Raw genomic sequence first — 24,482 nt, forward strand, 5'->3', positions numbered from 1 at the left:
CAGGACGGGTTCAAGATCCTTTAGGACCCACCTTTATCACATAACTTTGACACAGATTAAGATTTAATCACTAATGGCGGGCCAGTACAGGCAAAGCGCGGCACCCTCTGCCGGCCTCAGTGTCCCCCATCTGTCAAATGGGCATCTTAATGAGCTGCCCAAAGAGGATAATGGGAGGAAAACGTTCCCTGCAATACGTGCGGCGCCAAACGGCCTGAGTCACCATTATTGGTGGTATTTTTCCATCTCCTGGGCGCCCCTCCTACCCCACCCGGGTTTCCGAGGGTCCTACAGGAAGCGCCCCGGCGACGCCGGGCTCCGCACGCTGACCACGCCCTCTGTGCGCGGAGCCTTGGCCCCGCCCACTAAAGAATTCGCAGATTCGCTAGGCCGGCTCCTCCTCCGAATTTCTCCGGCCCCTCCATACTCGGCTGAAAATTCTCATCGGACTCCGTAACCATTTCCCCCAGGTCGGAACTGAGCAGTCCTCTGAATTGTGATAGTAAGAAAGATCCAGGAAAAGTGGCTGACTCTGCCAACAGGGCTTGGCTAACCAGGCATTATTTTCTTGACTCCACCAAGGCTGGTGAAGGGAGGCAACAGCTGAGGCCAGGACTTGTGGCGAATCTGCAGCCTTTCAGACGTTTGGTCGCTTAAGGAAGGGGCAGGAAAGAGGAGCAAAGGAGCGCGCATCCTGTCTACCGATTCGCCCCGCCCGCCTGACGAATCTGCGCCTGTTCAACGCGCCACTCAAATCTCCCCAGCTCTGGCTGGCCTCCTCCCCTTCGCCCCGCCCCCTTTTCCTCTGGGATTAGTCGCTGCTTTCAACGCCGCCGATTCGTCAAGGATCCCAGGCCAGAGCAGCTGGATAGTCGTGGTGAAGTCCACTCTCCGGGGGATGCGGCCAAACTCTAGGCTCACTGGGCCGCAACTCTTGAGCTTCATAGGCCGCCGGCCGAGGCGAAACCGCTATCCTCGGCCCCGTGGGTCTCCCGGAGTCGCCCGTAGCGAAAGTGCGAATGTAGAAGCTGTGCCCGCTGGGCCTCGCGCAGGTGGCGGTGGTGTTTGGTGCGCGCGCCGGGGAGGTGGTGGTGGGGGGGCGCCGCCGCCGCCACCGCTGCGGGGCCGGGTCTCGCGCTGTCGCCGCCGCCGCCGCCGCCTCGCGCCGCTGAGGTGCCGCGCGGGGTGGGGGGAGGGGGAGCCGCTCGCCGCGAGCGGGTGAGTGGGGCCGCGCCGCGCGTGCGCGGAGATGGGGGGGGCAGAACGCGCCGGGGCGGGAGGAGAGGGCAGCGGCGCGCGTTTCCCCCACCCCCCGCCCGGATTCAGGGCCGAAGCCGGGTCTCGGTCTCGGTCTCGCGGTGTTTCCAACGCCCCGAAGAGGTGCCACTTCTTGACGAGAAAATCGGGGCGCGGGGACGGGAGCGGGTGTGTGGGAGCGGGAGCCGGGCTTGGCCTGGGCCGCTGGCCGGTGAGGAGGCGGGAGGGGGCGGGGCCTGCCAGGGGGCGGGGGAGGGGTCTTGCGCGGAGGCCAAGTGGGGCGCGCGCTAGGGAGAGCGGGAAGGTAAGGGGGCGCGAGATGGGCCTGGGGGCCAGAGGGGAGAGTTGGGAGGTGGAGAGAGGATGGGGTGTTATGGTGAAAGAAGGTACTTGTGAGAAAATCTGGGGGAGCCTCCAGTCATGGTGAGTGAGGTATGGAAACTGAGGTGATGAGAGTTACCTGGAGTCGGGGCTAGTCAGTGAGGGGCAGCAAGGGAGTTGGGCCTAAGTCGTGACCCCTTTGCTTATCCCTCTTTCCTCGCAGTGTAAATGAGCAAAGATGGATCAGGAAGGTGGGGGAGATGGGCAGAAGGCCCCGAGCTTCCAGTGGCGGAACTACAAGCTCATCGTGGATCCTGCCTTGGACCCTGCCCTACGCAGGCCTTCTCAAAAGGTGTACAGATACGATGGAATCCACTTTAGTGTCAACGTGAGTGTCCCAGGCCTTCCCCAGATCTAGGGAACTCAAACCCGATCTCTGTTACCTCTGCTCATCACCTAGAACCTGTCTTCTTTAAAGTGGACAACCAGAACCCAGCTCTTTTGCTCGTGGGACTCCAGAGGGGCTGTAGAGATCAACACTTTGGTTTCACCTTGAGCTGTCTCTCTGTTCCTGATTATTTTCCTAGGACTCAAAGTATATACCAGTGGAGGACCTCCAAGACCCCCGTTGCCACGTCAGGTCCAAAAACAGAGACTTTTCCCTCCCAGTCCCTAAGTTTAAGGTACGTTTCTGCTAGTCTCCTGGTGTGGTGGCCCTTGGAGGGTGTGGAGGATCCATCCTGGTAGTCTAGTCTTAATGTAGCATAGGGAAAGGGGGTTTTCCTAGTGAAAGACTCTAATAACAGATTTAATAATCTCTGAGGCTATGAGACTGAGTTGTTGTGGACAGGAGGTGTGTTTATTTTCTAGAAAGGTATAGGTTAGGTGTCTCAAAAAGGGTGTTAACTTTTTGAAGGGTGAAGACAGGTCCAGCTGCTACACCAATCACTGTGTACTTCTAGACTGTCCATAATAAAATAGTATCCTGTGTGTTACCCCAATTTCTCAGTTAAGGGGAGTGACAGCGCCAGGGACTCCATCCCTGGAGTCCTCTGTTCCTCTCGCTTACTCTGTCTTTTTTCCTCAGAGGATTCCCATGTCTCTTGTCCAGGCAGGGTACTCATCAGTCCTTGGAGGACTGGATCTAGAAAACTGGTGGTTCTTAATCTCCTTTGTTAACTCTTTATTCTTCCTTTTTAATAAGTCACTTGTGGGGTTCCCACATCCCTCTTTTTTCACTTTGTATACTTTTCCTGGACAATGTCTTTCCCATCCACAACTTTGACTATTACTGAAGTGTTGATGACTTCCAGATCTCTTGAAACTCCAGACTTATTTGCCTGGTGGAGGGACAGCTCCATCTGGAGGCCCCACAGAAATTTCAAGTTCAGGAGATGTAAAATAATTACCTTCACCCACTTGTCCTGCTTTTCTTTCCATTTTCCTTTTGCTATTGAATGGCAACACCGTGTACTCAGCTGCACAAGCTAGAAACCTGGGTGTCATCCTATGATTCTTCTGTCCTTAATCTGTCACTAAGTCGTGCTGACTCTTTTTCTAAACACATCTCTTTTTTTTTTTTCGTTAATTTTTCTATTTCTGTTCCCATTCCTTTAATACAGAGTCTATGTTCATTTCCCCTGATTTCCCTGCCTGTTCTCTTCTCCATTTATTGCTGTCATCTGTCTCTTTGGTTTTACTGTCATCTTATTTTATTTTTGTTGGCAAGTCCTCATTTTGTGTGCATTGGCATGTATGATTACTAGTCTGGCCAGCCTCATCTCTTGCCTCGATGGTGCATACTTGTGTTCTCTCATACTGTGTGCTTTGGAGTTTCTAGGCAATGCCAAGTTATTTTATAGTCATGTGCTCTACAGGTCCTGTCATTATGGTAAATTCCTGATTATCCAAAAAATCCAGTATGAATGACACCACCTTTATGAATTTTTTCCTGCCTCCTCTCTGAGCAAAGGTTTCGTTCTCTGGGCTCCCAAACACCCTGTCCTACGCCTTTGTTGACACTTGTTGGGTCATGTTGTGATTGCGTGTGTCTGTTTGTCCTGTCTACTTTTCTGCATAAAACTCTATTTTCTCCATCTTTGTATTCCAAGTGCCCGTTCTTGGGAATCACTTAGTGAAAGCTGACCTAGTGAATTATTTCTATATAACTGGTTCCTTCTATGAATGTTTAGTTCTCACTTTGTACATTTCTTTTTCTGGTTCTTGCCATCATTCTGTGCAGAGAATTCAGGGAAGAGAGGGGTCAGGACAGATGTATCCTTTGTTGGGACCCCCTTCCCCATCCCCTTGCCTCTTGATTTCCCCATTCTCTCCCTCTTAGCCTCATGGATCTCACTAAAGTTTCCCAATGGGGCAAGGCGTGGTGATCAGTAGTGAGACCCCAGACTTAACTCCTGTCCCCTCCACAGCTGGATGAGTTCTATATCGGACAGATCCCACTGAAAGAGGTGACATTTGCAAGGCTGAATGACAACGTGCGGGAGACCTTCCTGAAGGACATGTGCCGAAAGTATGGTGAGGTGGAAGAGGTGGAGATTCTTCTCCACCCCCGTACTCGCAAGCACCTGGGCCTGGCCCGCGTGCTCTTCACCAGCACTCGGGGAGCCAAGGAAACAGTCAAAAACCTCCACCTTACCTCCGTTATGGGCAACATCATCCATGCCCAGCTCGACATCAAAGGTGAGGGCTCCCTCACCTGCTGCCCAGGGTTGGGCTCTGACGGAGATTGTACGCACAAATGCCTCTTGGGGCCTGGCAAGTAGTCAGGTCTGTGATTTCTCCTCTGAAACTCTTGGGCACACGTGTTTCTTTTTTTAATTTTTTTTTGCCACATGTTTCTTATATCAGGATTTTATAGAGAGATTATGGTATAGGTACGGGCCTTTGCGTGTTGTCTCTGGCAGGGTTGGGGCAGCTATGGTTTAGTGTATGACTGTATTTTGTGAGAAACAGTCTGAAGAGTCACACTGTGTAGGATGAATAAAAACGATGATAAATAGCCTCAGGTCAGGTTTGGGCACCAAGTTCTAAAAAACACTGGGTTTTGAGTTTTTCTGGTTTTCAAATTTTAGATGGAGAATTAGGGGCATATATAGGTGAGTGATGGGCTTCCTTGGTAGCTCAGATGGTAAAGAATGTGCTTGCAATGTGGGAGATCCGGTTTTGATCCTGGATTGGGAAGATCCCTTGGAGAAGGGAATGGCAACCCACTCCAGCATTCTGCCTGGGGAATTCCATGGGCAAAGGAGTCTGGTGGACTACAGTCCATGGGGTCCTAAAGAGTCAGACACGACCGAGGGACTAAGCAGCAGCAGCTTAGGTGAGTGAAGCAGCCTGAACTTCTGTGCTAAGTAGCGGTAGGGAGGGGTGGGGACTGTGGCAGCTGTGGCATCTGAAGGTGCTAGCTATTAGCTGACACTAGCCAATTTGTACATGGGGATGAAGACTAGCAGATTTTTTTTAAGCCCCAAATCTAGTTTTTTGTGTCAAATCTCGTGGGTTTTGTTTTTGTTTAAAATATTTATTTATTTGGCTGTACCCAGGTCTTAGTTGCAGCATGCAGGATCTTTAGTTGTGGCATACAAACTCTTTGCTGCAGCATGTAGGATCTAATTCCCTGACCAGGGATCAAACCCAGGCCCCCTGCCTTGGGAGTGCATAGTCTTAGCCACTGGACCACTGGGGAAGTCCCAAACTAGTGGGTTTCTCCCTCACCTTTCTCAATACTTTAAGTGATTGTGTAGGGCAAATAAATCACAACGGTGGGCTGAGTTTAACCTTCAGGCTGCCATCGTACTGCGGTAGTTAATAGGACGAAGAGGATGGTGGGGTCCAGCTTGAGATGACTGGGTTTGAATTCAGGTTTCACCATTCTGTGCAGGTCAGTTTCCTTTAAGCTTGTACAACAGAGTTATGGATGCTTTTCTCTGCTGGTGATTGTCGAACATAGTAGCAGAAGTTAGAAGTATTTTTGTAAACTATTAAGGGTCACTTGATACGTTGTTTGTAGTAGCTACCAAGTAGAGACTAGGTAGCAGAACTTAAAGGCCCTAGACTCCAGGAAATCTTAGCAAATTGAGGCCTGAGAAAAAAGTGGGAATACAAAATCTGAAAGGAGTTGTTTCCTCCATCTGACTTTGTCGGTTCCCATTCTCTTCCATCCAGGTCAACAACGAATGAAATACTATGAACTGATAGTCAACGGCTCCTACACCCCTCAGACAGTGCCCACTGGGGGCAAGGCCCTGAGTGAGAAGTTCCAAGGCTCTGGTGCAGCCACGGAGACGGTGAGAAGCTTATAGTTGGTGACGCCCTCGCCCTACGGGCTTGGTACTTAGACGCCAGGGGCAGGCTTTGGGCAGTTCTGGACTTCACTGTTAAAGTATTAGAAGAGCCAAAGAAAGGACGCCTCACTGCTTTCCAAAGTAGGGGGTTGGGGTTCCTGGTTTGGTGAAGGTCATGTTGTCAAATGGTGCTTGATCTCTTCTCGTTTCTCCCTGCCACACTCTGTCCCCCCAGACTGACTCCCGCCGCCGCTCCTCGTCCGACACAGCTGCCTTCCCGGCGGGCTCGGCTGTGGTGGGCACTCCCGGCAATGGCACCCCCTGCTCCCAGGACACAAGCTTCTCCAGCAGCCGACAGGACACCCCGTCTTCCTTCGGCCAGTTCACCCCTCAGTCCTCGCAAGGAACCCCCTACACGTCTCGGGGCAGCACCCCCTACTCTCAGGACTCTGCCTACTCCAGCAGGTGCAGCGGAAAGCCCCTCTGGGACCCTCAGATGCGGGGAGCTGCCTGGGAAGAAGGAACCCAAAGTCTCAAAGAGGGAGTTGGGAATAATTGGTCTTGGTTCCTTGTGGATTCAGCCAACACACCCCGTCCTCGGGGAATTTACTCTGTGACTAGGAACCCAACAGCCATTAGATCTCCCTTTGGGGGCAGTGTAGAGGGCTTTGGGTCCTGATGGCTGGGGCAGTGGGGTTTGGTCATACAGAGCTGACTCCACTAACCACTGCACGTTTCCTCCAGCACCACTTCAACCTCCTTCAAGCCCCGGAGGTCAGAGAACAGCTACCAAGATTCCTTCTCCCGCCGCCATTTTTCCGCCTCTTCGGCCCCCACGACCACCTCTGCCGCCATCTCCGCCACCACTGCAGCCACCGCTGCCGCCGCCTCCTCTTCTTCCTCCTCGTTGTCTTCGTCCTCTTCGTCGTCCTCTTCTTCCTCATCCTCTCACTTTCGCGGTTCGGACTCAAACTACCCAGCGTATTACGAAAGCTGGAATCGCTACCAACGCCATGCTTCCTACCCACCCCGCCGGGCAACTCGGGATGAGCCCCCCGGGGCCTCTTTTGCTGAAAATACCGCTGAGCGCTTCACGCCATCTTACACCTCCTACTTGCCCCCCGAGCCCAACCGGCCTGCTGACCAGGACTACCGGCCTCCTGCCTCCGAAGCTCCGCCCCCAGAGCCTCCAGAACCTGGTGGAGGGGGAGGCGGCGGGGGGCCCAGCCCCGAGAGAGAAGAAGCTCGAACCTCCCCGCGCCCAGCCTCACCTGCCCGTTCCGGCTCCCCAGCCCCAGAGACCACCAACGAGAGCGTGCCCTTTGCTCAGCACAGCAGCCTGGATTCCCGCATTGAGATGTTGTTGAAGGAGCAGCGTTCCAAGTTTTCCTTCTTGGCCTCTGACACCGAGGAAGAAGAAGAGAACAGCAGCACGGGCCCGGGGGCTCGGGACACAGGGAGCGAGGCCCCCTCTGGGCCAGGTCACGGGCCCTGCACACCCCCTCCGGCCCCGGCAAGTTTTGAGGATGTGGCACCTACAGGGAGTGGGGAACCAGGAGCTACCCGGGAGTCGCCCAAGGCCAACGGACAGAGCCAGGTGAGTTTGGGGTCTGCCCACAGAAGTGCCTGGGATCTGGGAGAGCAGGCTTGGGCTCAGGGGGAGAAGGATGGGAACTGGGCAAGGGAACAGAGCTTTGGGGAAGGTCCACAGAACTGGTGGTAGCCTCCTGTGACCGTCCTCTGCGCCCCACAGGCTTCTCCATGCTCTTCTGGAGAGGACATGGAAATCTCCGACGACGACAGGGGCGGCTCACCCCCTCCGGCCCCAACACCCCCCCAGCAACCTCCGCCCCCTCCGCCGCCACCTCCCCCACCCCCTCCTTACCTGGCTTCCCTTCCTCTTGGTTATCCTCCCCACCAGCCTGCCTACCTCCTCCCCCCGAGACCCGATGGGCCGCCACCTCCTGAGTACCCCCCTCCTCCTCCACCACCCCCCCACATCTATGACTTTGTGAACTCTTTAGAGCTCATGGATCGACTCGGGGCTCAGTGGGGAGGAATGCCCATGTCCTTCCAGATGCAGACCCAGATGTTAACTCGGCTCCACCAGCTGCGGCAGGGCAAAGGATTGACCGCAGCTTCAGCGGGTCCCCCCGGTGGGGCCTTTGGGGAGGCCTTCCTCCCATTCCCACCCCACCAAGAGGCAGCCTACGGCCTACCATATGCTCTGTACGCCCAAGGGCAAGAAGGCCGAGGGGCATACTCTAGGGAGGCCTACCACCTGCCTTTGCCCATGGCAGCCGAGCCCCTGCCCTCCTCAGTCTCAGGAGAAGAGGCACGGCTGCCCCCCCGGGAGGAAGCAGAGCTGGCCGAGGGCAAGGCCCTACCATCGGCAGGCACCGTGGGCCGTGTACTAGCCACCCTGGTCCAGGAGATGAAGAGCATCATGCAGCGAGACCTCAACCGCAAGATGGTGGAGAATGTGGCCTTTGGAGCCTTTGACCAGTGGTGGGAGAGCAAGGAAGAGAAGGCCAAGGTGAGGGCCAGTGCCTGGGACTGGAGAGACCAGGGCTCCATTGGTGGAAATAGACCTCCGGCTTCTTCAGGCTTCACAGCTTAGAAAAGAGAGGTGGTCAGGATGAGTGGAGAGACTAGGCACTCAGTGGTCCATAGAGCTGAGCACAGGGGAGTTGGAGGGTACACGTAACAGTAGAAAAGGCAGGAGTCAGAAGAGCTTTGTCCTGGTTCCACCACTGCCTTGCGGTAGACAAAACCCTTAAATCTCTCCGGGCTTCACTCTGCAGTGTCTCCATTTGTGGAGTGGAAGTAATAGCAGCAGCTCTGTGAGGTTGATAGACGGAGTGAGCGGACTTTTGAGAAGGTGCCTGTACGGGGGCTGGTGGAGGGAGGTGTGGCGTAGATGTGTGTCAGATGGAGAAATGAGTGGACGCCTTTCTCTATTCCTGGGGCCTGGGAGTATTTCTCAGGCAGGAGGCAGGAGGGAGCACCTGGGCTCTGGGGCTCAGTCCCCCTACTGCCTGCAGCCATTCCAGAATGCAGCTAAACAGCAAGCCAAGGAGGAGGATAAAGAGAAGACAAAGCTCAAAGAGCCAGGCCTGCTGTCCCTCGTAGACTGGGCCAAGAGTGGCGGTACCACCGGCATTGAAGCCTTCGCCTTTGGATCAGGACTGCGAGGGGCCCTGCGGCTGCCTTCTTTCAAAGTACCCAGAACTATGATCTTGCCTCGTTGGGTGGGGAGAGAGTTGAAAGCGGAGTTCCCTTCCTTAGAATAAGGGTGGTTGGGAACCATGAGTGTTTGGGTTTTAAACGGCCCCATCTCTTTTCATCTTGTAGGTAAAGCGAAAAGAGCCTTCAGAAATTTCAGAGGCCAGTGAGGAAAAGAGGCCCCGGCCTTCTACTCCAGCTGAGGAAGATGAAGATGGTGAGTAGGTCAGGTGAAGGAAAAAGGGGGAAACAGTCTGCTTAGATTCTGATGGCCTTCCCTGGTGGCTCAGATGGTAAAGAATCTGCCTACAGTGCGGGAGACCTGGGTTGGATCCCTGGATCGGAAAGATTCCCTGAAGAAGGGAATGGCTACCCAGTCCAGCATTCTTGCCTGAAGAATTCCGTGGACAGAGGAGCCTGGCAGGCTGTAGATTCTGATAGAAAAGCAAGAGGCAGGGGTGAAGGGGGTGAAGGTGTCTTGAGGGCAAGAAGCCAAGTGAAGATTTGAAACAAAGTTATAATAAAGTAGCTCTTTGAGATGTGAATTTAGATAGGCTGTCCATCCAAAGTTACCATCTAATGCTTAAGCATGCTTGCACCCTTCTTACCAGTCTGTCTAAGTCTGAGCTATATAGCTTGACAGCTTCCGTGGCTGGGAAACTTCCTTACTAAATCTGATCTGCTTCCCTGGAGACCTGTTGACTTTAGTACGACTTTATTGGGCCAGATATTGAAAGAAATCACCTCCCTCTTTCACCCAGCCCAGAAGAGGATGAAAGATAAATGGGTTCGGTGTGTCTAAAACTGTGTGAAGTGTGAAGGAACTCTGCAGTTTGTGTGTTTCTCTGCTGAGCCTCAGCTTCTTGTCTATAAACAAGGTTGTGTGGTGGGACTGTAAGAAAGCCCGGTGGTGTGTGCAGAGTTCCTTTCACCAGATGGGGCTGTTACTGCTGGTGGTAAATTGCACTACCTACCCCTCTTCTGGGCCTAGATGCTGAGCGAGAGAAGGAGGTTGGAGAGCCAGGCCGTCCGGGGACCAAGCCCCCAAAACGAGATGAAGAGCGAAACAAGAGCCAGGGCAAGCACCGCAAGTCCTTTGCTCTGGACAGTGAGGGGGAGGAGGCATCCCAGGAGTCCTCCTCAGAGAAGGTGAGGAGCCGGCGCTCTGAGTTCCTGCCGTCACAGCCGGCTCTCTCTGCGCTGGAGCCCCGGTGGCCACGCTTCCTAGAGCACCAGTTGTCCTTCTCCTGTTAATTCCCAGTTATCCCTTTCCTTAAGGATGAGGAGGATGAAGAGGAAGATGAAGAAGATGAAGAGCGTGAGGAAGCCATGGATGCTGCAAAGAAGGAGACAGAAGCATCAGACGGTAAGCATCCAGGGTGTGCAGGTGAATTCTGGGAAGGGAGAGATTCCCCACCCGTCCAGCCCTTCCCGTGCTGTGTGACCCGCCCACTGATGGACTGGCCGTCATTGCCTTCCCCACAACAACTGCCTTTTAGCCTCATTCTTTGGAACCCTTGGGCCACTGCAAACAACACCCAGAATACTCCCTTCTGCTTTCCTCTGAAACAAGCCCTCTCATGAAGACAACCTAGCACAGCCTATTTTTCTTTCCAAGATAAAGGGGCTGCCTTCTCCTGCTGCCCCTGCTGCCGCCACACCATGCCTTTTCCCCTCGGGCACTGCTCTTCCCTTAAGGCCGGGCCACCGAGCTCTGTCAGCTTCTTCCCCTGCCTGCAGCTGCTGTCATTGAACCCAACTCTGTGCCTCAGTTGAACATGTGTCTGTTCTTCCGCATTTACTGAGACCTGGATACATGGTTCAGTCTCTCTCTTCATTCCTTTCTTCAGAAATAGATGCTGAGCCCCTGTTCTGAGCCAGGCACCGTTCTAGGTATTAGGGACATAGCAGTGACCAAGGCAGAGATGCTTCCTGCTTTTCTGAAGCTGGCGATTAGCCCGAGGGGAGGCGGGCACTTAACAAACAAGTGGTCAAATAGCAGCACATGCAGTGGAGAGACTTGCTTTGAAGAAAATGAACTAGATTAGTGGGGTCAGGAGGAACAGGCTCAGGGAATGGGGGAAAGATGGGCTCTGTTATAACTGATGGTGAAGAGATGCCTCCGAGTAGTGCCATTTCAGAGGCCAGAATTGTAAGAACGATGGTCTGAGAGCCTCCCTCTGAGGAGAGTAGAGGACAGAGTCATCTGCTAAGAGTGAGGGGTGCAGACCCCTTCACATCCACGTGGTCACCAGTTCCTGTCAGTCTTACTGCCTCAGTATCTCTTCCAAGGGCACCATCGTTTCTTACCTGTGACATCCCCACTCAGCCCCCGGGTCTGCTGGGCGAACTCCTTCTTGTCCTTCTTGATGTCAGCATTTCCTTCGCAAAGATGTCTTCCCTGATTTGATCCACCAGGCAGAATCTGGGCCTTCCCATTGCCTGCACCGTGATCCCCCCCTAACCAGCCCTTCATACTGGAATTTATCACATGTAGGCAAATTGTGTGCCTCTCCAACTCCTTGTGGCTAGGAGTCCCCAGCACCTAGCACAGAGCCTCACATATCCCTAGTAGTGACTCAGTGAATGAACCCACAGCTTGACTAAGTGAGGGGTCTTCTCACCTCGCCTGACTCCCCCTTCTGGATTTCCAGGCGAGGACGAGGAAAGCGATTCGTCCTCCAAATGTTCTCTGTATGCTGACTCAGATGGTGAGAATGATAGCACGTCGGACTCTGAGAGCAGCAGTTCCTCCAGCTCCTCGTCTTCTTCATCCTCTTCGTCTTCATCCTCGTCCTCCTCCTCCTCATCTGAGTCCTCCTCGGAAGAAGAAGAGGAAGAGGAGCAGCCAGCAACCATACCCGCAGCATCGTCACCCCCCAGAGATGTCCCCACGCCCCTGTCAGCACCTGCAGAGGAGCCCGAGCCAGAGAGGGTTGAAGACTCCCCAGTCACACCTCTCCCCGAACAGGAGAAGTCTCCTGCGAGACCTGCAGGTAGGTGGTGGGGAGCTGCTGTCAGAGTCTTTGTGTATGTGTGTGTCTGTCTTCATGGGAACGGTGGGGTTGACATTTATTAATTGTATGCACACGTGTGACTTTGGAAAACATGCAAAGTTGGCCAGGAGTCACCATCTCCTGTCACTCCTCCCTTGGAGACATTTATGGCCTGACATGCTCAGATCACACTGCTAGAAACCGTTTTCTTAGCTGGACCAGGTGTTTGGCTACTAAAAACAGAATGGTCTCTTCTCAAATAAGTTAAGGAGAGAATTCCCAATTTAGCAAATTTCTCCTTCTCATTTTTTTCTTAAGCCTCTTCCTTAATGTGTAGTATATACCTGGGTTTAAATGGACAGATTGGATAGGTGATAACTATTAACAACATGAACTCAGAAGTTAATTCTATCTTTGCTTTTCTTTGTGGATTTGTACGTTCAGTTGTCATTTTATATCACACATGTAATATATCTTGCTGAGTGAACTGTTGCTTTAGGCAGTAGATACTTATTTATTGAATGGGGGTGAGGGATAGGATAGTGTGCACAACAGGCCCTGTTTTCACCCTCGTGAAACTTACTATCTGTAGGAAGAAACATTTAGTCTCTCCTTAAACAAATAATTAAGAAACTCTGTGACTACAAACTGTAAGAGCAATGAAAGAAAGTCTGGGTACTTAGAGAACCTGAGCACATCTGTGAGGAAGTCTTCCCTGCTGAAGCACCACTGGGCTAGAATCAAGCCAAGGCAGGCAGGAGAGCGTGTGCAAAGGCCCTGAAGCAGAGGAAATGGTGTGCTCAAAGATAAAAAGGAAAGCTAACCTGGCGAGTGAGAGTAAGGGGAAGCTAGGGTAGCCTAGACTGAAGAGATGAGCAAGGGCTGAATCATGGGAAATAAATAAGCCTCCCTAGGAATTTGGGCTTGATGTTGAGGGCAGTGGAGTGCCATCAGAAGACTGATGTGATTATATCCATGTTTTGAAAAGATGCAGTGCAGGGAAAACTTGGAGAGGGGCCAGAGTGTATGCAGGGAGATTAAGAGGCTATTGCAGTAAGTAAGGTAAGCAGTGGTGGTAATTTGGGTTGCTCTCATGACGGAATTAACTCCGTTTTCAAGTTCCGCTCTAGAGATGTGTGTGGCCTTCTGGAGATCTCGTTCGAACCTTGCTGGGAATTTGTGGTCTTAGACAGGCAGTGAGCACAGGAAGACCTTTCAGCATTGGTGCTCTCTGTTCTTGTCCAGATCCCGTGAGAGGAGGAATCGAGGCACTGATTAACCCTAAGACACCTTTCAGCCTCTTGAAGTCCTTGGGTGGCAGAAGAGCTGATGGAGTCGCAGGTCAGGAGGCATTAATCGTAGTACTCTTTGGGAGGGTAGGAAGAAAAAGCGGATGTGATCAGATCTGCATGTCAGGAGGATCATTTTGGCAGAAGTGGGAGGATTTCTAAGAGGTGAAGAAGGAAGTGGGACAGCTCCTGAGAAGGTTTGAAGGGATGCCGGTAAGCGAAGGGCCTGAACCAGAGCAGGGTGGTTACAGTGAGGATGGGGTGCAGGGGACGGAAGTGGGGAGGAGGGTTTGAGAGAAATTTAGGAGCTAGAACCTACTACTTACCAGGAAAGGAAACTCAAGGAAAACCAGAACTAGGGAGAAGTGTGATGCATTTAATTGGGGTCAAGTTTCATGTGCCTCTGGAACCTCCAGGTAGGAACATTCAATGGGCAGTTGGATCAATAGATCTGAAGCTCTACACCTGAAACTGTCACAACCTTGTTAATCAACTATACTCCAGTATAAAATAAAATGTTAAAAAACAATAGATCTGAAGCTCTAGAGAATAGTAGGTGGGAAATGCGATAGGTATTTTTAAGTATGGATGTGAGTACATGTGTATACCTTGGAAGGATGTATGGAATGAGAGAAAGGGGTCAGAGCCTAACTGTTTTATAAGAGATAGTGGGCAGAGTGGAGCCAGAGGAGACTGAAAAGGAATGACCAGAGAGGTGGGAAGGAAACCAGAAAGCCCAGGGTATCAAAGGGAGAGTGTGGCCTGTATTTTTGGAAGGCCTCAAAAGGAAAAGCGAGTGTTGGATTTGTCAGTTAGGAGGTCACCAACTTATGAAATTGATAAAAGTTACCTTATCAATTTCAGTAGTGTGGCTCAAGTTAGAGGGTGTTAAGGAGTGAGGGCAAGTGACAGATAACCATTCTTTTGGTAAGGGTAAGCTATGCTTGTGGAAGAAGAGAGTTGAGGGGGGTGGTACCTAACGTTAGTGAACGTTTCTCGAGTAGGTCCTGTGTGCCAGGCTCTAGGCCTAGTGCATTGCAAATATCACCTTCTCATTTACTCCTCACAGCATCCCTGCTCCTCCCATTTTACAGATGAGGAATGTGAGGCTTAGTGAGATGGTTAAGGCTTCCCAGCTGGTATTGGAGAGATGACAAGAAAGTGCAGGGTTGATGGAGGGTTAGTTTTTCAAAGTAGGTGAGACTTGAGTGTGTTCGTACATTGAAGGGAAGAGAGAGCAAGTGGAGGGACCAAGAGAGAGAGGAATACTTTCTGGAGTGGCCCACCTGGGGAGGTGGAGGATGGACTCTGTAGGTCAGATGCAGATCTCTCTGTAAATAGGGAGACGGGAAGTTGTGGGGTCTTAGCCTGAAGGCCACCTTTTCCTCTTTTAGTAGGAAGGCAGGCATTTCTTTTTACTTTATGTGTGTGTGTGTGTGTGTGTGTGTGTGTGTAATTTATTTATTTGGCTCTGCTGGGTCTTAGTTGTAGCACTGGGGCTCTTTAGCTGTGGCATGTGAACTCAGTTGCGGCATGTGGGATCTAGTTCCCTGACCAGGGATCGAATCTGGGCCCCTTGCCTAGGCAGCACAGAGTCTTAGCCACTGGGCCACCAGGGAAGTCCCAGGCAGGACATTTCTGAGCGTGAGGGGGCACGGGTGGAGCCTGGAACGTTGAGGTGAAGGAGGAGAGATGGGTGGATTCCAGGTTAGGTAGGGCTAGTGGAAGGCTTCAGAAAGTAGTGTGATAGGAGAGGACAAAGCGAGGGCCCCTGTGATCTGAAACGACCACGAGTGAAGTTAATTTAGGGGGAAGGTGATGGGCTGGAGGATGATAGAGGATGGGAAATTGAACAGGTATGATGGGGTGAACTGAAAGGACCTGGAGAACTGTGGTCAGAGGGTAGGGGTCAGAGTCACAGTCTGAGGTGGAGGGGGGTGATGAGGTCAGGTGTGGGACTGGTGGAGGGTAACTGAGGATGAGTGACTGAGAATCTGGTGAATAGGTGGGCTGTCAGGACCCTCTAGGTACATAGATGGCAGAGGAGAGAGAGGAGAGGAAGATGAAGGCCTTTAGAGAATGGTAGGAGAATCCGAGCTACCAAGGACACGACTGGATAGAGGCCTGTGTGGTCTGATGGCCGGAGCCTGGAGAGGACTGGTCTGGTGGATCCCAAGAAAGGGGCCTTGACACCTTTAGATCTCGACTTTCTTGTCTTCCCATGTGGGTCATTCTCTGCTGCACATGGTCATTCTCTCCTATCCATTCCAGCAGAATATGTCTGCCCCACAGACAGACCCGCTCCTATCTTGAATCCTTATACCCCGGAAAGTTTCTCGTTGGGTTGACTTGGGTCACACAGCCATCAGTTAATGATGGCCTGGGGGCAGGAAGTGGGATAGGTCATACAGTGGAAAACTGTGGCTTCTGGGAGTTGTATCGAGTGGGCGGGTACCCCGAAAGTTGTCTCCCAGAATTATGAAAGGCATAGCCAGCTTTCCTTCAGGATGGGGAACAGAAGGGAAGTCTCTGGAAGAAGCTGCGTTGGGGAGGGATTGGGTTTTCTCCAGAACCAGGCTGCCAGGGGGCACAGTAGGCTACGGTGGGAGGTTGGGGCAGAGGAGAGGGCTGCCCTGGAGCATGGGAAAGGATTAGACGGAGAGGACTTGTAGGAACTAGGGGACTGGAGACCAGCACCCAGGGCCTCGCTAGCTTCAGAGCGTGGGTTGCTCCTGGCTGACAGCCCGGGGGTGTCTGGAGCCTCGAGAGACAGGAGGCTGAGGGCATGTTGGTTGAGGCAGTGGAGGCATGTTGATCACTGCCTGCTCAGGCCAGACCTGGTGCCGGCTGCCCTTGAGCTCTGTGGATGGTAGAGCCAGATGTGCAGCCACGGAGTTGCAGGGCAGGAGGTGCAGAGCGGCATGGAGCAGGAGATAAGATCCCAAACTCAGATCCCAGGCTGCCCTGGGGCACAGGCCTTGTGCTGCCACTTGCTAGCTGTGTGATTGGGCAGATTATCAACCTCTCTCTGCCTTGACTTTGTATCTGTAAGATGGTTTTAATAATAGTACTCACATCATTGGGTTGTTGGGAAAATGAAGTATTTACTATAGTGAAAGGCTTGGATTAGTGCTTGACACAAAATTCCAGCTATTAATCTAGTGCAGCAAATTTGAAGCTGGCAATTGAGAGCCACCAGCCTTCTGGTTCTGAGAGGAAGACACTCGCACTACCTGAGGAAACTGGGTAAATCTTCACAACAGTAGTGGCCTTGAGCTGGATTCAAAAGCTGTGTGCAGGCTTTCTGGATGGGCGAAAGGAGTGAGGTATTTTGAACAAAGGGAGCCATGTGAGCAAAGGGCCAGGGGCCTGAAAGACTGTGCCTCTTGAGTGGCTTCAGCCTAGGATGAAAGGGCAAGGCCATGGACTGGCCTCACAGGGATGGGTCAGGTCTGCAGGACAGCCCCAGGAGAGGGCTGTGCCTGAACAGCCGCAGCTCGGGTCCCCACCGAGGGAGGATGTGCTTCCTGTCCCGTTAGCCAGGAGAGACGGCACCACCTGCTCGTTCACTCACCCCTCATCCTGAGGACCTTAGTCCACTCTCAGCCTCTTTTTTTTTTTTTTCTAATGTATTTATTTTTTAATTTAAGTATACTTCACTTACAATATTATATTTCAGGTATACAGCATAGTATTTAGTATTTTCACAGATTATTAAAAGTTATTACAAGAGAATGGCTGTAATTCCCTGTTAATATAACTTTGTTTTTCTATTTTATATTTATGTAATTGACATATAACATTGTATTACTATTTTATTTTAGACAAAGAAGTTGCAGGTTGGAGGAGGTTAATACCTGTTTATTTTAAAAACCTGCACAAGTAATACATGAGCTCTCATGTTAAAAAAAAATCAGAGAATACAGAAAAAGCAAAAGCCCCACCCCATTTGGCACAACCCTGCCACCCCTGCCTGCCCCAGTCTCTGTCCCAGTGTCTTCCAGTGGTAACTTCCGCCAGTGGTGAAGGTGCCCTTCTTGACTTTTGCAACGGCATACACATTGTATATGTACATTTAGAAAAGGTTCCCAAAGCCAAATAAGTGTAATTTCATTGACGTGAGGGAAAAGCCCAAATAAAGTACCACCTCAGCTTCTTGAGGGGGACTTCCTGACCCTTTCTCACTGGGGTGAGACTCCAGTGCAATTTTATAAAGCCTTTTAATACAAGATTCAATTTCTTACATTGTATATATTTTAACCTCACAGAACAAAGAATATTGTTTGTAGTCAAAATCATGGATACTTTAACTCTGGGCAGATCTGGGCAGTTGCATCCTGATTACAAAATGCAGTTGGCAAAAAAAAGTTGTCTGATGTTTGTCTGATTGTTGGATGAGGTTCTGTCACCACCAGTCTTGGTTAAAAAAAAAAAAATCCTAGAGTCCAAGAGTTAAGTTTCCTTAGAGTGCCACTCCTGCCCTTCAGAGTTTGGGCTGCCCTGTGTTTCATGTGATTGTCTCCTTGGACTAGAAGTTCTAGAAGGGCTTCAAAGGTGTTTTCCTCATACCTGACATAGTTAAAAGTAAAGTTGCTCAGTCATGTCTTACCAGGCTCCTCCGTCCATGGGATTTTCCAGACAAGAATACTGGAGTGGGTTGTCATTTACTTCTCCATGGGATCCTCCTGACCCAGGGATCGAACCCAGGTCTCCCACATTGCAGGCAGATACTTTACCATCTGAGCCACCAGGGAAGCCTTCCCATAGTTCAGTTCAGTTCAGTAGCTCAGTCGTGTCTGACTCTTTGTGACCCCATGGACTTCAGCATGCCAGGCCTCCCTGTCCATCACCAACTCCTGGAGTTTACTCAAACTCATGTCCATTGAGTTGATAATGCCATCCAACCATCTCATCCTCTGTTGTCCCCTTCTCCTCCCGCCTTCAATCTTTCCCAGCATCGGGCTCTTTTCCAATGAGTCGGTTCTTCACATCAGGTGGCCAGAGTATTGGAGCTTCAGCTTCAGCATCAGTCCTTCCAATGAATATTCAGGACTGATTTTCTTTAGGACGAACTGGTTGGATCTCCTTGCAGTCCAAGGGACTCTCAAGAGGCTTCTCCAACATCACAGTTCAAAAGCATCAGTTCTTCAGCACTCAACTTTCTTAATAGTCCAACTCTCACATTCCTACAGGACCACTGGAAAAATGATAGCTTTGACGAGACAGACCTTTGTTGGCAAAGTAATGTCTCTGCTTTTCAATATGCTATCTAGGTTGGTCATAACTTTTCTTTAAAGAAGCAAGCATCTTTTAATTTCATGGCTGCAGTCACCATCTGCAGTGATTTTGGAGCCCCAAAAAATAAAGTCTGTAACTATTTCCATTGCTTTCCCACCTATTTGCCACGAAGTGATGGGACCGGATGCCATGATCTTAGTGTTCTGAATGTTGAATTTTAAGCCAACTTTTCCACTCTCCTCTTTCACTTTCATCAAGAGGCTCTTTAGTTCTTCGCTTTCTGCTATGAAGGTGGTGTCATCTGCATATGTGAAGTTATTGATATTTCTCCCAGCTGTTTTGATTCCAGCTTGTGCTTCATACAGCCCAGCATTTCTCATGATGTACTCTGCATATAAGATTAAGCAGGGTGACAATATACAGCCTTGACATACTCCTTTCCCGATTTGGAACCAGTCTGTTGTTCCATGTTCAGTTCTAACTGTTGCTTCCTGACCTGCATACAGATTTCTCAGGAGGCAAGTCAGGTTGTCTGGTATTCCCATCTCTTTAAGAATTTTCCACAGTTTGTTGTGATCCACACAGAGACTTTCCCATAGTGTTCAGGAAGTGTTTGCAGAAGGTATGAATGAGCAGATGCAAAATCCCATCCCATCAGGGGAACCCCTCGTAATGAGGACACTGGCAGGTGGGAGAGGCCAGAGTGTCTGGTGGAAGGTGAGGAGCGAGGGCGGCTGGAGTGTGGACTCCCAGGGGAGGCTAGCGGGTTGCCTGCCCCCAGCGAATTTCCATCATCAAATCCATCTGACCACTTTGGCCGGGAAGCTGACACTTGCCCTTCTTTGTGTTTCCCTCCCCAGGTTCCACCGAGGAGCCGCCTCCCAGTGCGCCCCAGCCTCCCCTAGAGCCACCAGCTGGACCCCCGGCCCCCACCCCCCGCCCTGACGAGCGCCCCTCCTCTCCCATCCCTCTCCTGCCCCCACCCAAGAAACGCCGGAAAACTGTCTCCTTCTCTGCGGTGGAGGAGGCACCGGCCCCAGAGCCTCCCCCCGCCGCCCCACCACAGGTTAAGTCTCCCGGCCCTGCCTCCCGCAAAGCCCCCCGGGCTGTGGAGCGGACCATTCGTAACCTGCCGCTCGACCACGCCTCTCTGGTCAAGAGTTGGCCGGAGGAGGTGTCCCGAGGAGGCCGGAACCGGGTCGGAGGCCGAGGCCGCCCCGCCGAGGAAGAGGAGGCTGAACCGGCCACAGAAGTGGACCTGGCCGTGCTGGCTGACCTGGCCCTGACCCCAGCACGGCGCAGCCTGCCCGCCCTGCCCACCACCGACGACTCGGAGGCCACGGAGACACTGGACGAGGCGGAGCACCCGGGCCCCCTGCTCAGCCACATCCTCCTGGAGCACAACTACGCCCTGGCCGTTAGGCCGCCGCCGCCGCCCCCGCCGCCACCCTCCACGCTTGCCCCTCGGCCCCTGGAACCTGTTCCGGCCCCCGCGGCCCTCTTCAGCTCCCCGGCAGATGAGGTCCTCGAGGCCCCGGAGGTGGTGGTGGCCGAGGTGGAGGAGCCAAAGCAGCCGCCACAGCAGCAGGAGGACGGGGAGGAGGAGGAGGAAGAGGAAGAGGAGTCGGAGTCATCGGAGAGCAGCAGCAGCAGCAGCAGCGACGGCGAGGGCGCCACCCGGCGGCGCAGCCTCCGCTCTCACACCCGGCGCCGGCGGCCGCCCCCGCCGCCGCCGCCACCCCCGCCCCCCACCTTCGATCCCCGCAGCGAGTTTGAGCAGATGACCATCCTCTATGACATTTGGAATTCAGGCCTGGACTTGGAGGACATGAGCTACCTGCGGCTGACGTACGAACGGCTTCTGCAGCAGACTAGCGGGGCCGACTGGCTGAACGACACCCACTGGGTCCAGCACACCAATATCCTGAGCCCCAGAGACTGGTCTCGGGACAGGGAGACGGGCCTGGGGGTAGAGGTGGGGGTCCTCCCTGGGGTCGCTGGCCAGGCACTGTCCTGAGATCATTCCTGGGCCTGTGTTTACCTCCTTCCCTGTCCCATTCTATGCCATATTCAGCTTGGGTATTTCTCCTCTGGCTATCAAGTAACCATTTCTCTCTGGCTTCATGCCTGTTTTCTGCCTTCTGAAGTTTTGGTGGCAGAAAAGGTGGAGTCTAAGACATTTCTGTCTGTCTTTCTGTCTTAACAGTGAGTAAGCTCAGGACTTCCAGCTAAGGCCAGTCACCCTTTCCATGGGCTGGGACTGGGCAGGGGGACAGAGGGGAGCAGAGCCCCAGGGATCTGACTGGGGAGCACCCCGTTCTCTTCCTTGACACCCTGCACTCACCAACCTGAGCACTCCAAAACGCAAGCGGCGGCCCCAAGATGGGCCCCGGGAGCACCAGACAGGCTCAGCCCGCAGCGAAGGCTACTACCCTATCAGCAAGAAGGAGAAGGACCGGTATCTGGACGTGTGCCCCGTCTCGGCCCGGCAGCTAGAAGGAGCGGATACTCAGGTGAGGTTCTGCCTGGGCACCTGCCCAGTGGCAGCATCTTCTTTCCATGAGTTCTTATGTCACTTAACCTCCTCCCTGGCCTGCTCCTCATAGGGGACTAACCGTGTGCTTTCGGAGCGCCGGTCAGAGCAGCGGCGGCTGCTGAGTGCCATCGGCACCTCTGCCATCATGGACAGTGATCTGCTGAAGTTAAACCAGCTCAAGGTGAGGGAGGAGTGGGAGCTGAGGAGGGTAGGGGCACTGTGGGGAGGTGGCATCACGGAGACCCCTGGGGTGGTCCGGGCACGAGTGGCCAGAGCACTTCTGGCCTGGAGGTCTGAGGAGTGGCCAGTGGCTGGGTTGAAGGGGATGCCCAGTGGCACAGTCTGCCTTCTGCCGTCTAGTTCCGGAAGAAGAAGCTTCGATTTGGCCGGAGCCGGATCCACGAGTGGGGACTGTTTGCCATGGAACCCATCGCTGCTGATGAGATGGTCATCGAATACGTGGGTCAGAACATTCGCCAGGTGAGGCTCCACCCCTCGCCCCTGACCTGACACGAGAACCACCCAGCCTTTGGGTGAAAGCCCATGCTCATACCTGGCTCCCAGACTTAGCCAGTGACACCTGCCTGTTTTGTTCCCCTTCCTTCCGTCAACAACTGGTCATGGATCCTAGTAAACTAGCTTCCCTGGTGGCTCAGCAGTAAAGAGTCTGCCTGCAGTGCAGAAGACATAGGTTCCATCTCTTGAGTTGGGAAGATCACCTGGAGAAGGAAATGGCAACCCACTCCAATATTCTTGCCTGGGAAATCTCATGGACAGAGGAGCCTGGCAGGCTGGGGTCACAAAGAGACACGACTGAGCAATTAAACAACAGCTAGTAAACTAGATGTTAGTGATCCAGCAAGAAATAAGACGAATATTATGTCTCCCTTAAAGAACGTCACAGTTTAGTGGGCAAGACAGGTACTGAACAAGTAACTCCAATAAAGACTGGTGCTCGGTTGATATGAAAGGAGATATTCAGGGAGGCAAGAGCAGTAGGAGTGACTTTTAAAAGCAGAAGCTGAAGGATGCTGAGGCATTCCCAGGCCTGAGTAAGAGGAAAGGATGCTCCCTGATGTAGGAGGCATATGCAAAGGCCTGGAGGCAGGATGGTCACTTGGAAAACTCGAGCCAGTGGCAGTAAAGTGAGGCCAAGGGGCCAGTGGAGGCCAGACACCACAGAGCTTGGGAGCCATGTTAATGAGATTGGGCCAATGGTGAGAAAAGTTGCCGTGAAGCAGTAAGTAGGAGAGGATTTGGAGGTTAGTAAGCTCCATCTGACTGCTGTGTGGAGAGAACTAGGTGGAACTATTGCAGAGATCCGAGCTGAAGGTGGGGGTGGCCTGGACAGGCTAGGGTTTCAGGTAGCTGGCAGAACCAGGCAGCCAGTTGGTTCTGAAAATGGAGGGCAAGGGCTGAGGCAAGACAGTTTCTCCAGGCACTGCCTTTAGCAGCTGGGAGTAGGAAAGGCTGCCAGCGAGGAGGAGGAGCGGGTGTGTGGTCAGAGGCCTCTGGTCAGGACAGTGCCCAGGGGATGTCTCATGGGTGACGCCCAGCAGTTCCACTGAGGTGGATTTTGGCTGGAGGTAGGAGTTTGGGAGGAGTCCCCCCACTTAACTGGCTGTCGAAGGCCTGGAAGAGAGTGAGTTTGCCCAGAGGGAGAGTGCAGAGGGTGAGGGTTTATCGGGCTGTTTACTGGGAAAGGAGTTACTCCTCCTCACATGAGAATGTGGACCCTGATGCGGACAGTGGTAGCCGTAGGTCCCGATGTGAAAAGAGGGTCCTGGGAGAAGAGATGAGTAGGGTTCAGTCCGTGAAATAGGTACTGTCATTTCAGGAACCATCCCAGCCCCTGAGAGTCTGGGGGCTCCCCCATGGATCAGGCAGACCCCCCCGGGAGGAGCCAGTGGCTGCTTCTCCTGCCCCGTGGCCAGTTCATACTTCCCTGGGGTCCTTCCTCTGGGTGCCCCTGTCATAACAGCAGGCAAAGGTATTGGGAGGTGTTCGTCAGAGGAAGTCCTGGAAGCAAAGTCAGAAGTCAGCGCCTTGGGGTAGCGGGTGCTGGAGGGAGATCTGTGGATTCAGGACAGGCCGGCGTGGCTCCCGGGCTGGCAGCTGGGGGACCGTCCAGACACCTCATCGCAGGGGCCAGTGGAGTCCAGCCTGGCCTGGCAGGAAGCTGAGGGGCAGCCCCCTGACCATCACCCCCTGTCCCATTAGATGGTGGCTGACATGCGGGAGAAGCGCTATGTGCAGGAGGGCATTGGCAGCAGCTACCTGTTCCGCGTAGATCACGACACCATCATCGACGCCACCAAGTGTGGCAACCTGGCGAGGTTCATCAACCACTGCTGCACGGTGCGCGGAAGGGGGCCGGGCAGGGTGCGGGGGGAGGGGATGGTGGGAGCTGGGGGGCGTGGGGGGCGGCCGCCACTGACGCTGCCCTCGGCCTGCAGCCCAACTGCTATGCCAAGGTGATCACCATCGAGTCCCAGAAGAAGATTGTGATCTACTCAAAGCAGCCGATCGGCGTGGATGAGGAGATCACCTACGACTACAAGTTCCCGCTGGAGGACAACAAGATCCCATGTCTGTGCGGCACGGAGAGCTGCCGCGGCTCCCTCAACTGAGGTGGGGCAGGACTGGTGCCCTCACCCCTATTTATTCCCCCTCGCCACCCCGAGCTCGCAGCGCTCCCAGCCTTAGTGGGCTCAGGGGGGCCCACCTGCCCCCTCTTGGAATGCGGGCTTGGGGCCCCTGAGCCCAGCGAGGGGGCCTGAGTCCCTTGAGGCACCTTCTGCGGGACCCCTCTTGCCCCTGCCCTCCCTCCCATACCCCCAATTTTTTTTTTCTTTGCGGAGAAGAAGCTGTAAATGTTTTGTAGCTGCCAGCAGCTGTTTCCTGTGGAAACCTGGGGTGCCGGCCTGTACAGATTCTGTTCTTGGGGGGCCGCCCAGCCCCCATGCTTTGTGTTAATGGGGACTCCCCCTCTGTGCCCTGCGTGCACCCCTCCCCAGTTTAGGGGTCTCTAGGGGGCAGTGGCCATGTTCTCCCCCTGGAGGGGGCCCTGCGCCCCCAGTCCTGGGGACTCCGTGCCTGGAACCCTGCCTCATCTTCTGTTCCTGCCAGACCCGTGGGTCACCCTCCCACCTGGTGTCTGGAAGCTCTGGCTTTGCCAGGCCAGGATGGTGGGGGGCAGGCCCTTCCTGTTGGGCTGGACTGTATATATGTTAATAGTGCAAACCCGACGCCACATTTTTATAATTGTGATTAAACTTTATTGTACAAAAGTGCTTGGTCAGTATCTTTGGGAAAG

General features: G+C 53.2%; 2 protein-coding genes across 9 annotated transcripts; one reads left to right on the forward strand and one right to left on the reverse strand.

The window, feature by feature from the left end:
* The first annotated feature begins 300 nt into the window (after positions 1–300).
* On the forward strand, positions 301–24,456 carry SETD1A (SET domain containing 1A, histone lysine methyltransferase). 8 transcript variants are annotated; one of them, XM_070461209.1, is made up of 21 exons: positions 301–470; positions 583–1,052; positions 1,802–1,966; positions 2,166–2,261; positions 4,008–4,278; positions 5,764–5,885; positions 6,118–6,347; positions 6,627–7,479; positions 7,636–8,418; positions 8,927–9,103; positions 9,237–9,324; positions 10,099–10,256; positions 10,386–10,473; positions 11,762–12,103; positions 13,349–13,444; positions 19,491–20,549; positions 20,971–21,143; positions 21,237–21,347; positions 21,527–21,646; positions 23,387–23,524; positions 23,623–24,456. In XM_070461209.1, exons 3-21 carry the CDS (start codon positions 1,817–1,819, stop codon positions 23,794–23,796), a joined length of 5,229 nt encoding a protein of 1,742 aa, XP_070317310.1. In that variant the 5' UTR covers positions 301–470; positions 583–1,052; positions 1,802–1,816; the 3' UTR covers positions 23,797–24,456. The 8 variants fall into 8 exon arrangements, with proteins under 8 accessions (XP_070317310.1, XP_070317308.1, XP_070317314.1 ...); XM_070461207.1 differs by having other exon boundaries at positions 301–1,052; XM_070461213.1 differs by having other exon boundaries at positions 301–1,052; positions 11,816–12,103.
* On the reverse strand, positions 842–1,679 carry LOC139032765 (uncharacterized). Its single transcript, XM_070460673.1, has 2 exons — positions 1,648–1,679; positions 842–1,544 (listed from the first exon to the last, which is right to left on the reverse strand). The coding sequence occupies exons 1-2, from the start codon at positions 1,677–1,679 to the stop codon at positions 842–844; spliced, it is 735 nt and encodes a 244-aa protein (XP_070316774.1).
* Positions 24,457–24,482: the final 26 nt, after the last annotated feature.

This window comes from Odocoileus virginianus, chromosome 33 (assembly GCF_023699985.2).
Source record: "Odocoileus virginianus isolate 20LAN1187 ecotype Illinois chromosome 33, Ovbor_1.2, whole genome shotgun sequence".
Classification (NCBI taxonomy): domain Eukaryota; kingdom Metazoa; phylum Chordata; class Mammalia; order Artiodactyla; family Cervidae; genus Odocoileus; species Odocoileus virginianus.